The sequence below is a fragment of the Papio anubis genome, chromosome 2, assembly GCF_008728515.1.
Source record: "Papio anubis isolate 15944 chromosome 2, Panubis1.0, whole genome shotgun sequence".
In the NCBI taxonomy this organism is placed as follows: Eukaryota; Metazoa; Chordata; class Mammalia; order Primates; family Cercopithecidae; genus Papio; species Papio anubis.
The window spans coordinates 96,315,450-96,334,564 of NC_044977.1; the positions used below are offsets into that span (position 1 = coordinate 96,315,450).

Here is a 19,115-nt window from a genome sequence, read left to right on the forward strand (position 1 = left end):
AATTGATTCAGTTTTATTTTTTCCAAATGATTATCCAACTTTCCCAAAACATGTATTAAAATGTCCATCTTGGCCCGGCGTGGTGGCTCACACCTGTAATCCCAACACTTTGGGAGGCCGAGGTGGGCAGATCACGAGGTCAGGAGATCAAGACCATTCTGGCGAACACAGTGAAGCCCTGTCTCTACTAAAAATACAAAAAGTTAGCTGGGTGTGGTGGCGGATGCCTGTAGTCCCAGCTACTCGGAAGGCTGAGGCAGGAGAATGGCGTGAACCTGGGAGGCAGAGCTTGCAGTGAGCGGAGATAGCGCCACTGCACTCCAGCCTGGGCAACAGAGCAAGACTCTGTCTCAAAAAATAATGAATAAAATAAAATAAAATAAAATGTCCATATTTACCTCCAGTGATTTGAGATGCCACCCTTATCATATACTAAATTTCATATACAATGGGATCTGTTTCTCAACTTTGTATTTTATTCCACTGGCCTGTTTGCCTATTCCTGCACTGGAACCACACTATAGTAACTACAGAAGCTTTAATAGTATGTTTTAATATTTGGTAAGGATAATTCTTTTTCATCGTTTTTTGGTGTATTCCTGGATCTTCTTGCATGTACGCTTCTCCATATATTTAGTATCAACTTCCTAACTCCAAGTGGTAGTAATGTGTCTTTCAGGAGTGTTTTATGATTTTCCTTGTATAAGTACTTCATATTTTGGGTGCTATTGTAAATGAGATTTTCTGTATCATTATGTAATTTTTTTTGTATCTATAAAAGCTATTGTTTTTTGTTTGACTATTGATGGATTGAGACAGGATCTTGCTCTATTTCCCAGGCTGGAGTGCAGTAATGCAGTTACAACTCACTGCAGCCTGGACCTCCTGGGCTTAGGTAATCCTCCCATCTCAGTCTCCCAAGTAGCTGGTGCTACAGGTGCATCCCACCACACCCAGCTAATTTTTGCAGAGGTAGGATTCACTATGGTAACCAGGGTGGTCTCACACTCCTGGGCTCAAGGGATCTGCCCACCTCGGCCTTCCAGAGTGCTGAGATTTCTGGTGTGAGCCACCTCATACAGGCTGTCTATCTAGTTTAAATATTAGTTATACTTGCTTCATAAAAGGAGTTAGAAAATTGTTGTTTTTTTTTTTCCTTAATCCCAAATGTGATAGTATGTTCTTCCTTCTTAATGCTCTAGATAAATTACCAAAATTGATGAACTCATATTTGGGTATTACATAATACTCCTAGTTCAATGGCACCTTCTTATTCCCTCTGCCTTTTTTTTTCTTTTCTTCTAATTGCCAAAGTGTGTTTCTTTCATTTTTGTCTTTTTTTCTTTTCCAAAAACTATGCATTTCAAAAATTGCCTTCTTTAAATCATACAGACTTTTAAAATCCTTCCTCATGGTTCTGATCTACCCAGACATGGTTTTTTTTGTTGTTTTGTTTTGTTTTGTTTTAGCATTTTCAAACTTAATGTGGACTTAGCCTTTGTAGCAGTATTTTTAAATCATTGTTAAATCTTTCTGGTAGTTTCCCTCTTCAATTCTCCCCGTCAGGTTTTGTGTGTTTGCTTGCTCTGTTTTTGTTTGGTCTGTCTTTGATTGCCACAAATCCTGTGGAGCAGTAAGGGTAGGGCAGGAGCAGTAGAGATCATGTGCCAGGATTTGGTATTTTTTTTCTCCTTTTAGTCACAGTTATTTTGAAGTTTTGACATACTCTGTGTACAAGTTAGGCTGAAGGTATGATTTCATGTGGAATTTGCTTTTTCCTTCTTACTGTTTTGGGGAGGAAATAATATAAAGTAAGTGTCTGTATAGCTGCCTTTTTCCAGCTCTGAAGAATGTTTATAGCATATTATATACATTCATTTTTTCCTCTGGTTTCTTATAAACTGTAGGACAGATTAAGTAGAAGCGGCAGTGACTTTTAAGGGGTGAATATAGTATAATTAACTCTTTTCTGTTGTTAAAGGTTACAGATGAGGCAATTTGAAAAGAACTGGAAGTGTGATTTAGATTCAGCCTTGAATAAATTAGAGGTATGACATTTATTATTTTAAATACATTGCTGGGATCTCCGCAAATCAATAGCAACAAAAACGTTTTGAATAATAACCCCATTTTATGAGAAGTTTTAGAAATGTGGCTGTTATACAGCAAAAATGTTCAAGGAAAGGAAGTTTTGTTTTTCTTACAAGTTAATATTTTGAAAGGCAAACATTTTAATTTCTAGAGTTGTGAACTGTATTAAAAATAATTCTAAAAATTGTTCAGTTTCAAAATTATATTAAAGTGAAATAATAATTCAGAGCTTAGTTTTTAATTCTTGAGGCTGGGCAGACTTGCTGAGTGCGTAAGAAAGCTGAGGTACTTGTCATGGATGGCTACAATACATGAAATGATGGGGGAAATCCCAGATCACACTGAACTCTCCAACCATTTAGAGTATAAGAAATGAGGACCTTCAGGATGATTTTTACTTTTAAATTTAGTATCACTTTTGTATTCATGTAGTAATTGTGTCTCTGGTTTTAATTAGTACTTTTATATTCTTAAGACTTTTGATGTGAAAAACTTTTTTAGTTTATAACAGAAATTGTACAAAGATAATAAGTTGACTGAAATTCACTTTGTGGCCACTTTTGTAAAATGTAGTGTCCAAAACGATATGTGGGCCCAAATTATAAATGGCCAGATAACATTAAAATGCACTTTCTAAAAGTAGTAAAATAATGCATTGCCGTGGAGACAGTTCAAATTATGCTATTCATCTCTGTTTTCCATAAATCCATCCCCACTGTCAGGTTCAGGTTTGGGGGTAAATACAGTTAAATACTTTAAGACCTGGATAATTAAAACAAATGTGCATTGCTATTTGGAATTTATAGAGGCTTTACTATAGCCAGAAAAGCAAAGCTAGTATAGTATGTTATTGATATGATGCTTGTCAATGGGGTTTTAAGATCTAAGAAGATTTTATGCCCAGTAATTTATGTATATCTAATGCCTAAAACATTAGATATACATATTAATTTATGTATATCTAGTACACAAAACATTGGGGTATACATATTAATATGTATATCTAATGCCTAAAGACATGTTTGCATAAATGACATAGTTTTCATTCTTTTTCTTTCTCTTTTGTTTTGTTTTTAATAATTTTGATAGCATTGTAAAGAAAAAGGTGACTGGACCAAATTGGGAAAATTATACATTAACGTAAAAATGGGCTGTGAAAAATTTGCAGATTTCCAGACATTTTGTGCTTGCATTGCTGAAACACTCACAAAAAACTGTGAAGATGAAAGACCAGATACTCCCTTTTGTGAATTTGCTGAAACAGGTAAAATGTAACTATTGGCCTGAATATTTTGTATGAGGATGGTGCAGTGTTCTTTTTTGTTTTTTAGAGACAGGGTCTTCCTCTGTTACCCAGGCTGGAGTACAGGGGTGCGGTCATAGCTTACCACAGCCTCAAACTCCTGGACTCAAGCACTTCTCCTGCCTCAGCCTCCCTAGTAGCTTGGACTACAGGCACATATCATTACACCCAGCTAATTTTTTTGTTTTTTGTAGATACAGAGTCTTGCTTCATTGCCCAGGCTAGTCTCGAACTCTTGTGCTCAAGGGATCCTCTCACGTCAGCCTCTCAAAGCACTGGTATTACAGACATAAGCCACAGCTCGGCCCATGGCAGTGTTCTTAACAAGAACATAAAATTCAAAAAAAAAAAAAAATAAGAATGTAAAACTCTTGAATATTTTCCATGTTGTGGATAAATTAATGCAGGCTTCAGACACTCTTCCTTCTCTTTCTGAATTTTTCCATCTATTTATTGTTAAGTTAGATTATGGGAAAAGGTCAGGAATTGGTGTTTTAGTATCAAATGTTTCATATTCTTATTTTTCTTTTCACTCAGATTGGTAAAACTATTGCTAGCAAATTATAGTGGAGCACCTGAATTTTTGCATTATTTAAGTTGTTACTCTCTCTACTCTTACAAGTCAACAGAATTTATATAGTTTTGAATTTGTTTTGTTTTTGACCTGAGCTCTTTACTACTGTAGACTTTATCAGGGGTTGGCAAACTTTTTCTGTAAAAAGCCAGATAGTCAATATTTTAGACTTTGAACACACCACATGTGATCTCTATCACATAGTTTTATTTTCTTTTTAAATGATGCTTTGAAAACAGGAAAACAATTGTTAGCTTGTAGGCTATACAGAAACAGGGCACAGCTTGCCAACACCTGGTCTTTATGGTGGTATCAATAATTCTGTATTAGTTTGCCTCTTCTGTCATTTTAAGTGACTATTTTATTTTCTTTTATATGCCTATTTGTGTTTCAGTTAGCAAAGATCCACAAAACAGTAAAGTAGATAAAGGTGTACTGGGAAGAATCGGAATCAGTGCTATGTACTTCTATCACAAGCTGTTGCAGTGGTCCAAGGTACTTCCTTAAGTTTTTGTCTTGGCTTGGTATAGAGAGTACTAGTTTTAAAATTTTGAACAGAATGTAAGTTAACCCTGAAGATTAGCAGTTTGCTAATAATCATTACAGTTGAGAAAATGGGACCCAGACTAGTGAGTGATTTATTAGATGGTATATTAAGCAAATGGCTACTATTTAAAATATCAAACTGGATGCAGTGGCGTGTACCTATAGTCCCAGCTACTCAGGAAGCTGAGTTTGATGCCAGCCTGGGCAACATGGACAGATTCCCATCTTTAAAATATAATTTTTATTATAAAAATAAATAAAATCTCAGTATAGAGAACACTTAACCCATTTATGCCAGAGGTTGCAAATTTTTTTGTGTGAAAAATCAGCCCTTGGTGATGACCTTGAGCAGTAGGATAGAAATAACTCCCACAAGCTTAGTGTTCCAATAATGTAACACTAGGCATAAATGGGTTAAGAACCCATGCTAAATGTCATATTTATTTGAAGTAACTTTCAATTCATATTATTTTGCCAACACCTGAGTATCAGTTGTATTGTAATTTTAGAAGGGTTCAAGACACCTTTCTTTGTTTGTGGGTTTTTAAATTTTTTTTTATTTTTTGAGACAGAGTTTCGCTCTTGTTGCCCAGGCTGGAGTTCAATGGAGCCATCTTGGCTCACCACAGCCTCCGCCTCCCAGGTTCAAGCGATTCTCCTGTCTCAGCCTCCCAAGTAGCTGGGATTACAGGCATGTGCCACCATGCCTGGCTAATTTTGTATTTTTAGTAGAGACAGGGTTTCTCCATGTTGGTCAGGCTGGTCTGGAACTCCCGGTCTCAGGTGATCCACCTACCTCAGCCTCCCAAAGTGCTGGGATTACAGGTGTGAGCCACCACACTCAGCCAAGACACATTTCTTAAGATGAACTCAGAATACTCACAATTAACAGAACTTCTTAAAAATCACCTCTTAGGATATCTTGGAACACTATATACCGTATATCTTGATGTCTAACTTTGAGGCTTAGCTTATCATAGAGGTGGTTTAGTGACTCAAGACCATATTGTATTACCATTCTTTAGATATTCCTGAGGTGGCAGTTGGAGTTATAGACTCAATAAAGTTCAAGAAGAGGACAGGGAAATCCAAAATAGGGAGGAAGTGCTGAGGGATGGAGTTATATAGAGAGTAGAGAGTGTGGTCACTATTGAATTAACTATTAAAGAATATCTTTTTTTACTTGCTACTTTTATAAAGAGGTTATTTCACAATTGAATATATATGTTCAATAACATGTAAGTACATGTATACCTACAAAATTCATGAATTAAAAAGAAAAAAAAATTTAACCTAGAATGGTTGTATAGAAGGTCTCCAGGCTCAAAAGTCTTCAGGAGGCTTAGCTCTTACTGTGTGGTAGGACTGGAGTGGGCAAGGTGTACCTTGTGTCTGCTCTAACAATCAAGTTTAAGGTTGGTCATAGCATTAATTTCTTGACTATTTAATGCTTGGGAATTTGAGGACTACCTAACAAGAAATCCTTTATAAAAATTCAGACTGGGCCAGAAGCAGTGGCTCATGCCTGTAATCTCAGCACTTTGGGAGGCTGAAGCAGGGGAATCACTTGAGGTCAGGAGTTCAAGACCAGCCTAGCCAACCTGGTGAAACCCCATCTCTACTAAAAAATACAAAAATTAGCAGGGGGTGGTGGCGCATGCCTGTAATCCTAGCTAATCGGGAGACTGAGGCAGGAGAATTGCTTGAACCCCGGAGGTGGAGGTTGCAGTGAGCCGAGATTGCACCATTGCACTCCAGCCTGGGTGACAGAGCAAGACTCCATCTCTTAATGCCATTCCTCCCCCCTCCCCCCACCCCACAACAGGCCCCAGTGTGTGATGTTCCCCACCCTGTGTCCAAGTATTCTCATTGTTCAATCCCCCACCTATGAGTGAGAACATGCCGTGCTTGGTTTTCTGTCCTTGCAATAGTTTGCTCAGAATGATGGTTTCCAGCTTCATCTATGTCCCTACAAAGGACATGAACTCATCCTTTTTTATGGCTGCATAGTATTCCATGGTGTATATGTGCCACGTTTTCTTAATCCAGTCTGTCATTGATGGGCATTTGGGTTGATTCCAAGTCTTTGCTATTGTGAATGGTGCCACAGTAAACATACGTGTGCATGTGTCTTTATAGACTCCATCTCAAATTTTAAAAAAAGAAACTCAGACTTATTTTGCTGAAATTTTAGAGTATATTTTAATTTTATTTGGTTATTATTTAAGACATTGGTAGATTGGTTAATTTTGTCTATTTTAATTAAAAATTTTAACTATTTAGAAAATTATTGTATCACCTTAGTATGAATTTTTTAATGAAACCTATTTCTTTTTGAATGTAAAAATAAAATCATTGACAGTAAACTAAACATATCCCTTTAAAAATGCACTCATTTAAACAGTCATCTTGAAAGTACCTTGACATCATAATAAGCATCTGATTCAAATAGTATAGAATATAAAACAAGGGTCTGTACACTAAGGCCCATGGGTGATAACTCACCCAAAGCCTGTTTTTGTACAGCCCCCAAGCTAAGAATTTTTTTACATTTTTGAAGAGTTATAAATTTAAAAAAACAACAACCAAAAAGAATGTACAGCAGACTAAATGTGGCCTGCAAAGCCTAAACTATTACCGTCTGGCCATTTACAGGAAAAGCTTGCTGACCCATGATATAAAATAGTGATATATGTCCAATTTCTGATGTCCAAACCGAAGGTAATTTTCATGTAGAATACATGAAATAATTAGTCTACTGAATTAAGAATTTTAGCTAACCATTTTATCCTTTTTTTCACTATCATTCTTTGTCTAAATTTTTTGGGAGGTAGGGCAGGGGTTTCACCACACTCCCCAGGCTGGTCTCAAACTTCTGGGCTCTAGTGATCGTCCCATCTCAGCCTCCTGAGTATGTTTAAATTTGATAACAAATTATTTTCATTTTTACTGTCTGTCCCTCCTGGATCCCAGATTGACCAACAGAAGAGGAGCAAAAACATATAATCAGTAGTTTTCTATGTTAAATCATAGAATCCTTTCATCAAATGAAATCTTAAAGAGAAGTACAGTGTATAAAACAAATACAAAGAAGACTTCTGATAAAGGGGGTCTGGTGGTATTGGTGGGAAGGGGTGGTTAATATGAGGCAGAGCCTTGCTTGTTCCTCTTTCCCTTTCATCTGTATGGCTGAACAGGAAGGGACTTAAGGAAAGAGTATTGGAGCAGCTTAACAGCTAGCAGTCTAGTATGATGATTCAAACTGGATAAATGGCTTGTGAATAATTATCAATGACTTTGTGTGTCTGTAAATGATTGATACCCAATTAGTGTTCTTTATTTTTATTCTAGGGAAGGAAGGTCTTAGATAAACTATATGAATTAAAAATACACTTTGCAAGTTTAAAAGGACTTATAGGGCCTGAGAAGTTAGCATCAAGATGTCAAATTGTGAATGTTGCAGCAGAAATTTTTCTAAAAAGTGGAAGCCTAGATGGTGCCCTTTGGGTAATGAGGGGTAAGTCCTGATATATGCAAGCATAAAATAACTTGTTAAACTCGTCATGCCTTTTTGTCTATGTAATTGCCTTAAGTTGATATTGAACTGTGGTTAATAGTTTGGTCTAAACCCTAGTGAACATGTGGGTAGGAAAGGTTGTTATGTAAACTGAAAGGTGAAAGTTAACTTAGTGTTAAAGAATAAATTACATGAGCCTTTGTTTGTTTAAAAACTAGTTCTTGGCCAGGCGAGGTGGCTCACGCCTGTAATCCCAGCACTTTGGGAGGCCAAGACAGGTGGATCACCTCAGGTCAGGAGTTCAAGACCAGCCTGGCCAACATGGCGAAATCCCATCTCTACTAAAAGTACAAAAATTAGCCGGGCGTGGTGGTGCACGCCTGTAATCCTAGCTACTCAGGAGGCTGAGGCAGGAGAATTGCTTGAACCCAGGAGGTGAAGGTTATAGTGAGCCGAGATCACACCACTGCATTGCACTCCAGCCTTGGAGACAGAGCGAGACTCTGTCAAAAAAAAACCCAAAAAAACAAAAACACTAGTTCTTGCCGGGCTGGGTGTGGTGGCTCACACCTGTAATCCCAGCACTTTGGGAGGCCGAGGTGGGTGGATCACCTGAGGTCAGGAGTTCGAGACCAGCCTGACCAACATGGAGAAACCCCATCTCTACTAAAAGTACAAAAATTAGCCGGGCGGGCCGGGCACGGTGGCTCAAGTCTGTAATCCCAGCACTTTGGGAGTCCGAGATGGGCGGATCACGAGGTCAGGAGATCGAGACCATCCTGGCTAACATGGTGAAACCCCGTCTCTACTAAAAAATACAAAAAAACTAGCCGAGCGAGGTGGCAGGCGCCTGTAGTCCCAGCTATTCGGGAGGCTGAGGCAGGAGAATGGCGTAAACCCGGGAGGCGGAGCTTGCAGTGAGCTGAGATCTGGCCACTGCACTCCAGCCTGGGCGACAGAGCGAGACTCCGTCTCAAAAAAAAAAAAAAAAAAAAAAAATTAGCCAGGCATGGTGGTGGGAGCCTGTAATCCCAACTACTCAGGAGGCTGAGGCAGGAGAATCGCTTGAACCCAGGAGGCAGAGGTTGCAGTGAGCCGAGATCGCGCCATTGCATTCCAGCCTGGGTGACAGAATGAGACTCCATCTCAAAAAAACAAAACAAAACCAAAAAAAACAAAACCTAGTTCTTGCTATGGCCTAGACTCCATACTAAATGCTTTCCCTGAATTATCCCAATTAATCTTCATAGAACCCTGAATTTGGAACTATTAAAACCCCCATTTTATTGATAAGAAAATGTTGTCAGAGATATTAACCAACTTGCCCAAAATGACATAACAAGTAAGGAATGGAGGCCAAATTCAAACCCAGACAATCCAGCTTCAGAGCCCAGGCTTCAGCCGCTACGTAAAATGGAAATCCTGATTGCGGTATGCATAAACTCTATCTTCATATGTATGGGCAAACATGACTTCAAACCAGGATGAGTAGAGCTTACTTTCCTTGATAAGGCAATTCTTCTAAGCAGAAATTACAGTGAAATTAAGCCAGCAGGAACAAATAAGGTTAGTTTAGTATGAGAAAAATTAAAAAGATCACAGTAGTGTTATGATACTAATGAAGCTAATGATAGCTCTTGCTATTTGGACCATCAGGTAGATTTTATTTGATAAAGTGGGATAAGAATGAAGAAACCTCAAGGATCTCAAGAGTTTAGGTGGGAAGATGGAATCAATAAATAAAGCAAATGGAGAACTCTAAAACATACTAACACACAAACACTAGTACATATATATATACACACACATACACATGTGATTCATATATGGGAAATATATGTATATAAAATATCTTGTATATATTCAGTGCTGAGGGTTTAATACAGAGGTTGTGAGTAGGCTTCATTCAAAAGCTTGTTTGTAAAGGTATTCTTCAACTTAAACATAGTCAGTGAGTTTTCCTAAGTGGGAAGAGTACCAAAATACAAAAATAGAAATTAGTGAAATATAAGCCAGAGCTCACAAGCTCTGTGAGGAAAGAAGCCATGTGGCAAGAAATGGGAAGGGGAAAATAGTTGATAAAAATGAACTTGAATCACCTTATGAAAGGAACCTCCTGTCTAAAAGTTTGTGGCAAAACTAGTCTTTCTCAAACTAGAAACTGGGAGAGTTTGTGGGAGGGATGTGGAGTGATTTTCAGAGATTTTGTTTTAAATTTCAGTGTTTCCGTTTTTAGACTAACTTTAAACTTCTATCAATTATAAGCAGTGTTCTTTTTTTGCAGTGACAGTTTCAACTAACGTAATTTTCTTAAGTAAAATTTTATTTCTACAAAAGAAAAGCCCACAGAAGTGTGCTCAGTTGTTTCTAGAATTTTTTAATTCTTAAAAGGGCTCTATAGTGAACAGGCCATTCCCAAGAAAGGGAATACAAATGGCTCAATCTCACTAATAATAAGTGAGATTAATACTCACTTGTAATATGAGAAATACATTACTATTACAAACACCATTTTGAACCCATTAGACTATCAAAGATCGAAGTTTGGTGATACGTTTTTGGGAGGGTATAGAGAAACCGACATTCACAGAGGTTGTCTTTAGGAGCTTTTTGACAAAATAAATGTCAAAAGTTTAAGACGCATTTTTGTTCATTTACTAATTCCATTTCTAGGAATTTGTACTGCACACACATTTATACCTGTTTACAAAGGTATGCATATTAAATTATCTGGAATATTTTGTTACACCAACAATGGTAACAAGGGATTCCAGGTAGCTTAAATGCTCATTCATACCAGTTGAACTGTGTTATAGCCATATGATAAAGAAGAATGAGGCAGATCTGTAAGTGTTCATTTGGAATGATCTTCAAGATCTATTGCAAAGCGCAAAAAAAAAAAAAAAAAAGGAAGGTACAGAGCAGTTGCTACCATTTGAATACAAATAATAATACAATGGATAAATACATATTTGCTTATATGTCCTTAAAATATTTGTAGAAGGGTGCACAAGAAACTAGTAATAGTGGCTGCCTCTGCCTCTGGGAGGAGAAATTGAGTGCTTGGAGGACAGAGTAGCAGATTAACATTTTACATACATTTTTCCTTTTTAAAAATATGCCTTTATTACCTACCGAATTTACAAAAGATGGGGTTACATACATTACTCAAGTTTGAGAAATGCAGAATATCTCACACATTTTTTTTTTGTTTGGTGGGTGGCAGACTTGATGGTGAGAAGAAATCTATTGTTTTGGCATTTTACTTTGACATTTCAAACTCTTTCTCATACTAGTGCTTTTTATCCTGCAAATGAGCAACAGATTCCTACCATGCCATATCCCAATACCAACATAAAAAAGTATTAAAATATAAAATGGTTTTAAGACCATCATTTTATAATCTTTGTTCAGAGGCTGAAAAATAAGTATCTTATCTCTCTATAATCAAATTTTGTAAAAAAGTTATGCCATTTATTGAGAAACTGTCTTTGAATTTTGAAATAACTTATTGCCTTTATATACATATTAATACATATTAATAAATATAATTAATACATATGAATAAATATAAAAACCTGGATAAGCAAAACTAGTAATAAAAATCCCTTATCATTTGGTCACCCAGAAATTGCTATTATCCACTTTAATGCTGTTATACAGACACTTTTATACTCTGCATTTTTTTTCAGGCAGTGGCCTTATGCATTTTCTTTCAGGCAGTGGCCTTTCAGTGAAAAATTTTTCGACAGCATCACTTACTGGGCTGCATGGTTTTCTATCTTATAAACAGACAGATGGATAGATCTGTCTTTTGATCCGTGAATCCACTTTTACTGAAGTAGCTTGTTTTTCAGATTTCAGTTATAAACAATAATTCCTGCTAAACATCACCGCTGAATCTTACTTTTCCTTAGGATAAATTCTGATGGAATTGCTGTGTTAAAGGGTAAAGGGATTTTAAAGCTTCTTGGTAAATGTCAACAAATTTTGCCCTTATTACTATTCAGATTTGCAGATGTTATTTCAGGTTTATTAGAAAGCTCCCCAGGGCCGGGCGCAGTGGTTCACACCTGTAATCCCAGCACTTTGGGAGGCCGAGGTGGGCAGATCACGAGGTCAGGAGATCAAGACCATTCTGCCTAACACAGTGAAACCCCACCTCTACTAAAAATGTGAAAAAAAATTAGCCGGGCGTTGTGGCAGGCACCTGTAGTCCCAGCCACTCAGGAGGCTGAGGCAGGAGGATGGTGTGAACCCAAGAGGCGGAGCTTGCAGTGAGCCAAGATCACACCACTGCACTCCAGCCTAGGGCGACAAAGCGAGACTCTGTCTCAAAAAAAAAAAGCTCCCCCCTCGGCCCCCACCCGGCCCTTTATTGGAAAATCCTAGAGAGCTATTTCATTTAGATATAGCTTCTATACAGACATGTCCTTTTAGGGATTACAGGTGCAGATGTTACTTAACAGTTCCAGATGTTAGTGCCTGATACTATGTTTTTTGGTTATCAGACAGGCAGACTGGTACATTCCAGGTTATACAAACCTTAATCTAGCTATTCAGTACATTCCATTCCAGGTCTTTTCTCTGTGAGTAGACTATAAAAGTCCTCTACACCTTCAGTTAGACTGTAGTAATTACAGCCTTCTTAATAGTATATGAAGATGCAGCTTATGAAATACCCTTGCCTACAATTAGTATTATTTTTCTTATCTCTCTGCTAGTTTGATAGAGCAAAAGTTATATTCACAGCTTTACTTTGCATTTAATTATTAAAGAAATTTTTTCCCCATCTGGAGCTTATTTTTTTGTGAATTGCCTCTTTATGTTCTTGGTCTATTTTCTGAATTTAGCATTTCTCTTCATTATTGGTTTCATAATAATGTGAGTATTCACTATCTACCAAGCATTGTGCTAAGTGTATTACTTGTGTCATCTCATCTAATCAATACTAACCCCATAACATAGGTAATGGTATCCCAAGATGAGGACGGTGAGGTTCAGAGACGATCACACAACAAATAAGTGTAAAGCAGGAATTCCAATCCAGGTCTGTCTGACTGCAAAGTCCATGTTTTTAACTGCTACACCAGTACTATTGTTTTCCTAGTTTTTCCTCTAAATAGACTTCATAAAATTGCAACTAGATCAGAAGCACAAACTACACAAACAGATCCAAACCTAAGATAGTCAAGCTCCTGAGCAAAATGGTAGTACTGAGCTTGTTTGGCAAATCTAAGACAGGGGTTCTCAAGCTTGATCATCAGAATTCTCTAGAGGGCTTGTTAAAACACATATTGCTGGGCCCACCCACAGATTTTCTGATTCATTAAGTCTGGGGTGGGTCCTAAAAATTTGCATGTCTGTCAGGTCTTTAGATGTTATTGATGCTGCCGATCTGGGGACCTCACTTTGAGGACCACTGCCCTACAGCACTCTCACATAGTGACGTTTTCTCATACCTTACCTGTGTTCCTAAACCATACTCCCTCAAGTCTCTCCCCCCGTTTGTTAACCACTGCTATAAACACTACCATTTTATGTTTTTGAAAGTTAATTACATTTAGAGTATTTTACCTGTGGTGGTATCTGGCACAGAGTAAATATTTAGTAAATATTAGTTCAGGTGAGTGGGTGGGTGGATGGATGGATTTTCTTCATTTATGTATCTTCATACCTTCCAAGGAGGAAATGGTTGGAGGTTTTGAAAGAGTGTGTGTGGTTTGTGTGTGTGTGTGTGTGTTTATACTATGAAATTTAGCATAAAGTTTAGCTCACACATGTGGACCAGTGCCAGTGACTACAGTACTAATATAAGCATATAAACAATGTTAATATTTAAGAAAAATCACTTAAGAAAAAACGTGTTGTCTTCATTTTCTTTTTTTTTCTGAGATGGAGTCTTGCTCTGTCGCCCAGGCTGGAGAGCAATGGCGTGATCTCAGCTCACTGCAGCCTCTGCCAGGTTCAAGCAATTCTCCTGCCTCAGCCTCCCAAGTAGCTGGGATTACAGGTGTGTGCCACCATGTCCGGCTAATTTTTTTTTTTTTTTTTTAGTAGAGACAGGGTTCTCCATTTGGTCAGGCTGGTCTCAAACTGCTGACCTCAGGTGATCCGCCCCCCTTGGCTTCCCAAAGTGCTGGGATTACAGGCTTGAGCCACCATGTCCAGCATCTTCATTTTCAATCAGTGGATGGATCTCCCCAGCACAAAGCTGTGTAAGACCAGGCCGTCTTCAGTCTTTGATTGAACACCACAATTCCACTTACATCTACTCATCAAGACCTACTACTTAGGTCATTAACACCTCTTTCTCAAATAATTTTCACCAAATGTGAACCCTGGTTATTTGCAGTCATGGGATTTTTAATTATTTCTAAAATACTTCTTTGTACTTTTCTGTTTTGCTTGGGTTTTTTATAGTAAACATTTATATTTTAAAAATAAACATTTAAGGCCAGGCACAGTGACTCACACCTGTAATCCCAGCACTTTGGGAGGCCAAGGTGGTTGGATCACTTGAGCTCAGGAGTTTAAGACCAGCCTGGGCAACGTAGAGAGACCCTGTCTCTATGAAATTAAAAAAAAAAAAAAATTAGCCAGGCATGGTAGCACACGCCTGTAGTCTCAGCTACTCAGGAGGCTGAGGTGGGAGCATTGCTTGAGCCCCAGAGGTCGAGTCTGCATTGAGCAGTGATCATGCCACTGCACTCCAGCCTGGGCAACAGAGTGAGAACCTGTCTCCAAAAAATAAATAAAATAAACATTTTTTAAAAGTCAAGCAACTTGGCCTCATCCAAATATTTGTGAAATCACAGATTTGCTGTGATTTTCATATTTAATGTGATCTTTATAATTTTTTAAATATACAACTAAATTAAAATTCTAATGTAACACCTAAAATTTTCAGGTACCATCAGTGATGTGTATATCACACTTAGGAAATATCATACTGTATAATAATGTCCCTTTTACATTGCAGTAGTTTTACATATTAAAGATACTAGTCCTTGATCTGTTGGGTATTTACAAATATTTTTCCTAGCTTTTCATTTTTCTTTAACTTTATGATTTTTTTGCATTTTTTGTTTTCTTTTGCCTACTGACATTTTTTCTACTTAATATAAAGTGCTGCTTTTTAAATATTTAATAATTTTTTTGTATCATGCTTTTAGGCTGTCCTTAGTCATCTCGACGTTATTCATCCATATGTTCTTCCAGTTTTTTCATTTGTTGTTAGTCTTAAATTTTGGTATGAGATGGGAAGTTAATTTTATTTATTTCCCACAAATGTTTTCCCATTTCTTCCTTTACTCATTTACTTGAAATGCCATTTTTATCATATATTAGAATCTTGAATCTGTTGGGTCTGTTTCTGCACCTTTCTGCCAAGCATCTCTGTTTCTATGCTAGCACGATGCTCTTTTAAAATTTAATAAAATCTTAGAATATGTGATATTTGTCTATCCTGTCTCCACTTGTCTCCATTTGTCTATCCACTCTCACTCCTCTTCTAAATTATTCTTTGCTATTCTTGTTTATTCTTTGAGTGAATTTCAGAATTACTGAATCGGGTTTTAATACAGTTCTGTAGGAAATTTGATTGGGATTATATTAAATGTATACCCTGGCCAGGCGCGGTTGCTCATGCCTGTAATCCCAGCACTTTGGGAGGCTAAGGCAGGCAGATCACTTGAGGTCAGGAGTTCGAGACCACCCTGGCCAACGTGGTGAAACCCTGTTGCTACGAAAAATACAAAAATTAGCCTAGCGTTGTGGTGGGCGCTGGTAATCCCAGCTACTTGGGAGCCTGAGGCACAAGAATCACTTAAACCCGGGAGGCGGAGGTTGCAGTGAGCCGGGATTGTGCCACTGCACTCCATCCTGGGCAGGAGAGCAAGACTCGGTCACAAAAAAAAAATGAAAATAAATGTATACCTTAAGGGAAAAATACGTATCTTTAGATATTCCCCCATTTTAGTATTCACTGTTGTAAAGGATAATTATTTGTTCGATATTCTCACTGACTAGCCTGGAAATTCATTTAATAGTTTTATGTTCCCAGTGTGTGTATTCAAAGTCTTGCATGAATAATGACTAAACGTGCATATGTCGGAAGGTAAGTGGATAAAAACAGGCTATTATGGAAAATATGCTCTCCCTTTGATTCTGAGATTTTAGACAAGTAGAAAATATTTCCCAAATGTGAAATAGAGAAAAACATGAAGATGAATGCTATAACAACTTTTACTGTTGTCAAAGTAGTATTAAGTCCACTAGTAAACTGTTTCTTATTCTTGCGAATTTAATTCTCATAAGAGTTCTCATAAAATATTCATAAAAGTATTTATGTTGGTAGAATTGTGAACTAGCTGGATTAAATTTAAAGCTATTAATTTCCAAGTGACTTCTCAGTTACCGGTTTCAGTCAACTTTGATACATAGAATAATCAGCTTACTCAGATTTTTTTTTCTTCTTAAAAACAGAAGTTTTATTGTATTTGGTCCACAGTCAGTATTTCACATTATTTCATGGTGCAGGGCCCCTGGATGGGAATCCCTGTGTGGTACTTGGCGGGGCCTGTGGCCAGGGGTGATGAAGCAGTATAGCTGGTCAGGCCCAGAAGGGGAGAAGAAGGGCTGGGGGCTCCTTAAAACCTACTGAGGGGTGGGCATGGTGGCTCACACCTGCAATCCCAACACTTAAGGAGGCCGAGGTGGGCAGATATATATATATATATTTTTTCTTTCTTTCTTTTGTTAATACTTCCTGAAGCCTTTGTGGCACAGAAACCACAAACTGATTGGCTGACAAAAGTGGAAAGAGGAGAGGCAACTGGAAACCTTTGGGGAGCGGTTCCCCTCCATGCCCAGGTCTGTTCTCCTCAGTACAGCTTGGCCAACAACCTGGATGTGCCAGCAGGGACCATCACCCTACACGTGTTGGGATACAGCTTGATGCCTTCCCCCACAGCCAGGTGGCTCAGTCCTGCAAAGGAACCAAGGCAAGGGGGGAAGAACCCTGCTGCCTGATCCTGTGCTGCCCCTCACAGACCATCGGTTGATTGGCAGCACTGAACAGGTTAAAAAAAAAAAAAAAGAGAAAATACAGAAAAACCCAAAAACCTAGACAGGGAGATGATGTGGGGAGAGAGCATGCCGGGTCAGATTTTTTTGTATACCTAAACAGTTTGATAAAATTTTTAAATGAATCTAAAATACCATATATACTTTCCAAAAAATGTGACCATTACCCTCCCTTAAATATAAAGACTAAGTATTAAATAAAGAAAAATGGATGCAATTTTTATGAGAAAAGACTTACATAGTCTACTTTTTGTACATGGGATATATCTAACATAAAAAAATAATTGAACTTATTCAAAGTATAATTCAATTTATAAGGAATGGTGAACTAACAGTTTTACTTTTAATGGGAATTGTGTTTAACAGATGATCATACAGTCTTTGAAGATATTAAGTTCATTTACATTTCTCTCTATATTAAAATTTCAGCAAATGTAGGAGCAAATTGATGAAAGTGTCTAAGTAAGTTAATATTCTTAAAACACTTAGAACATTCCTAACACATAGTATAACTCTGTTAGGTCAATCAATCAAGTGGACTCTAGTAATTGAAAAGCTCCTTTTTAAAGCTTTATACTACTGAAAGCTTTCTTTTGTCATGATGTATTTGAATTATCAACTTTTTCTTCAATACCTTTTACATTCGCTGTGCTGGGAAAGCCACAAAAGAAAAAGATTACTTCTACATTTAGTCCAGTTGAAAAAGAGCACCAAAATGTGATTTGAATGTTATATAGAGTAATGTTTCACTATGTGTATAATGATTGAGTAAATTAGGTAAATGATAAAATATTGACATTTCTAACATCTTAGTACCTCAGTGTTCTGTACTACAGTCTCCCATTGTTTTTCTCAATGTGAAAATCAGGGCAGAAGTTAAGGAACTTCAGCATTATAGGTCATATTCTCTTTTTTTAAAGAGGGTCTGAGATCTGTTGGTTTGAGGGTCCTAGGATGGGTGTGATGGGTACATGGGAGTTAATTTTATTGTTATGCTTTTATAACGTATATTAGATATTCTTCTGTATACAACAATGATTTCATAATATAAATTGTTTTTAAAATAGAAATTGTGAAGAAAAGCTATTCACTGGCCGAGCGAGGTGGCTCACACCTGTAATCCCAGCATTTTGGGAGGCCAAGGCAGGCAGATCACGAGGTCAGGAGATTGAGACCATCCTGGCTAACACAGTGAAACCCCGACTCTACTAAACATACAAAAATTAGCCGGATGTGGTGGCACACACCTGTAGTCCCAGCTACTCAGGAGGCTGAGGCAGGAGAATCGCTTGAACCTGGGAGGCGGAGGTTGCGGTGAGCCAAGATTGCGCCACTGCACTCCAGCCTGGGCAACAGAATGAGACTCCATCTCAAAAAAAAAAAAAAAGAAAAGAAAAACTATTCCCCAGTAATACCAAAAACTAAATTATTTATTGTGAAATTGTTAAATTTGTCCACACGAATAATATTTTATGTTAAAGCAAATATTTGTGATAATCTGAACTTTTTTGTATAAAAAATAAACATTACCTTTAAAATTAGTAATTGACTAGTACACTTAGATGAAGAATTAATTAAAAATAAGTTTAACAAAGTGGCCATTCGCTTGCATCTTCTTCAGATGATGATCATCACTATATACGTTATTTCTAATAAATTTGAGCCATGGTTATCTTCTTTAAGTTTTGCCTATTTCTCCAAAAGATATTTTGAAATACTAGTTGTGATTATACTGTTAAGTGTCATTTTCATGGTATAAACTATTCATATTTTTTTCTTTTTGGAAGAGTCAGAATGGATAATCGATACGCCTCTGTGGCCTTGTGATAGACTGGATGTGCTTAATCGACATAATTTGCTCTGTACAATTGCACATGAAACCTTAGCCAAGAGCCTTTATAGACAGACATTTGAAGTTTTGCAGAATCTACCAGGTTTTCAAAATTCCCAAGGTATGTTTTTTAAAAGTCTATCTTAATTATGTCTTGCCCATCTGG

At 37.4% G+C, this 19,115-nt stretch overlaps 1 protein-coding gene across 1 annotated transcript in view; it reads left to right on the top strand.

Moving 5' to 3' along the window:
* The first annotated feature begins 926 nt into the window (after positions 1-926).
* Positions 927-19,115, top strand: part of LOC116273784 (protein TOPAZ1-like) — a 29,340-nt gene continuing 11,151 nt past the window's right edge. The window contains exons 1-5 of the mRNA XM_031663424.1: positions 927-2,048; positions 3,181-3,355; positions 4,363-4,463; positions 7,866-8,031; positions 18,906-19,070. Coding sequence (XP_031519284.1) covers positions 1,989-2,048; positions 3,181-3,355; positions 4,363-4,463; positions 7,866-8,031; positions 18,906-19,070 — 667 coding nt within the window. The 5' untranslated portion in view covers positions 927-1,988. The remainder of the gene's footprint in view (positions 2,049-3,180; positions 3,356-4,362; positions 4,464-7,865; positions 8,032-18,905; positions 19,071-19,115) is intronic.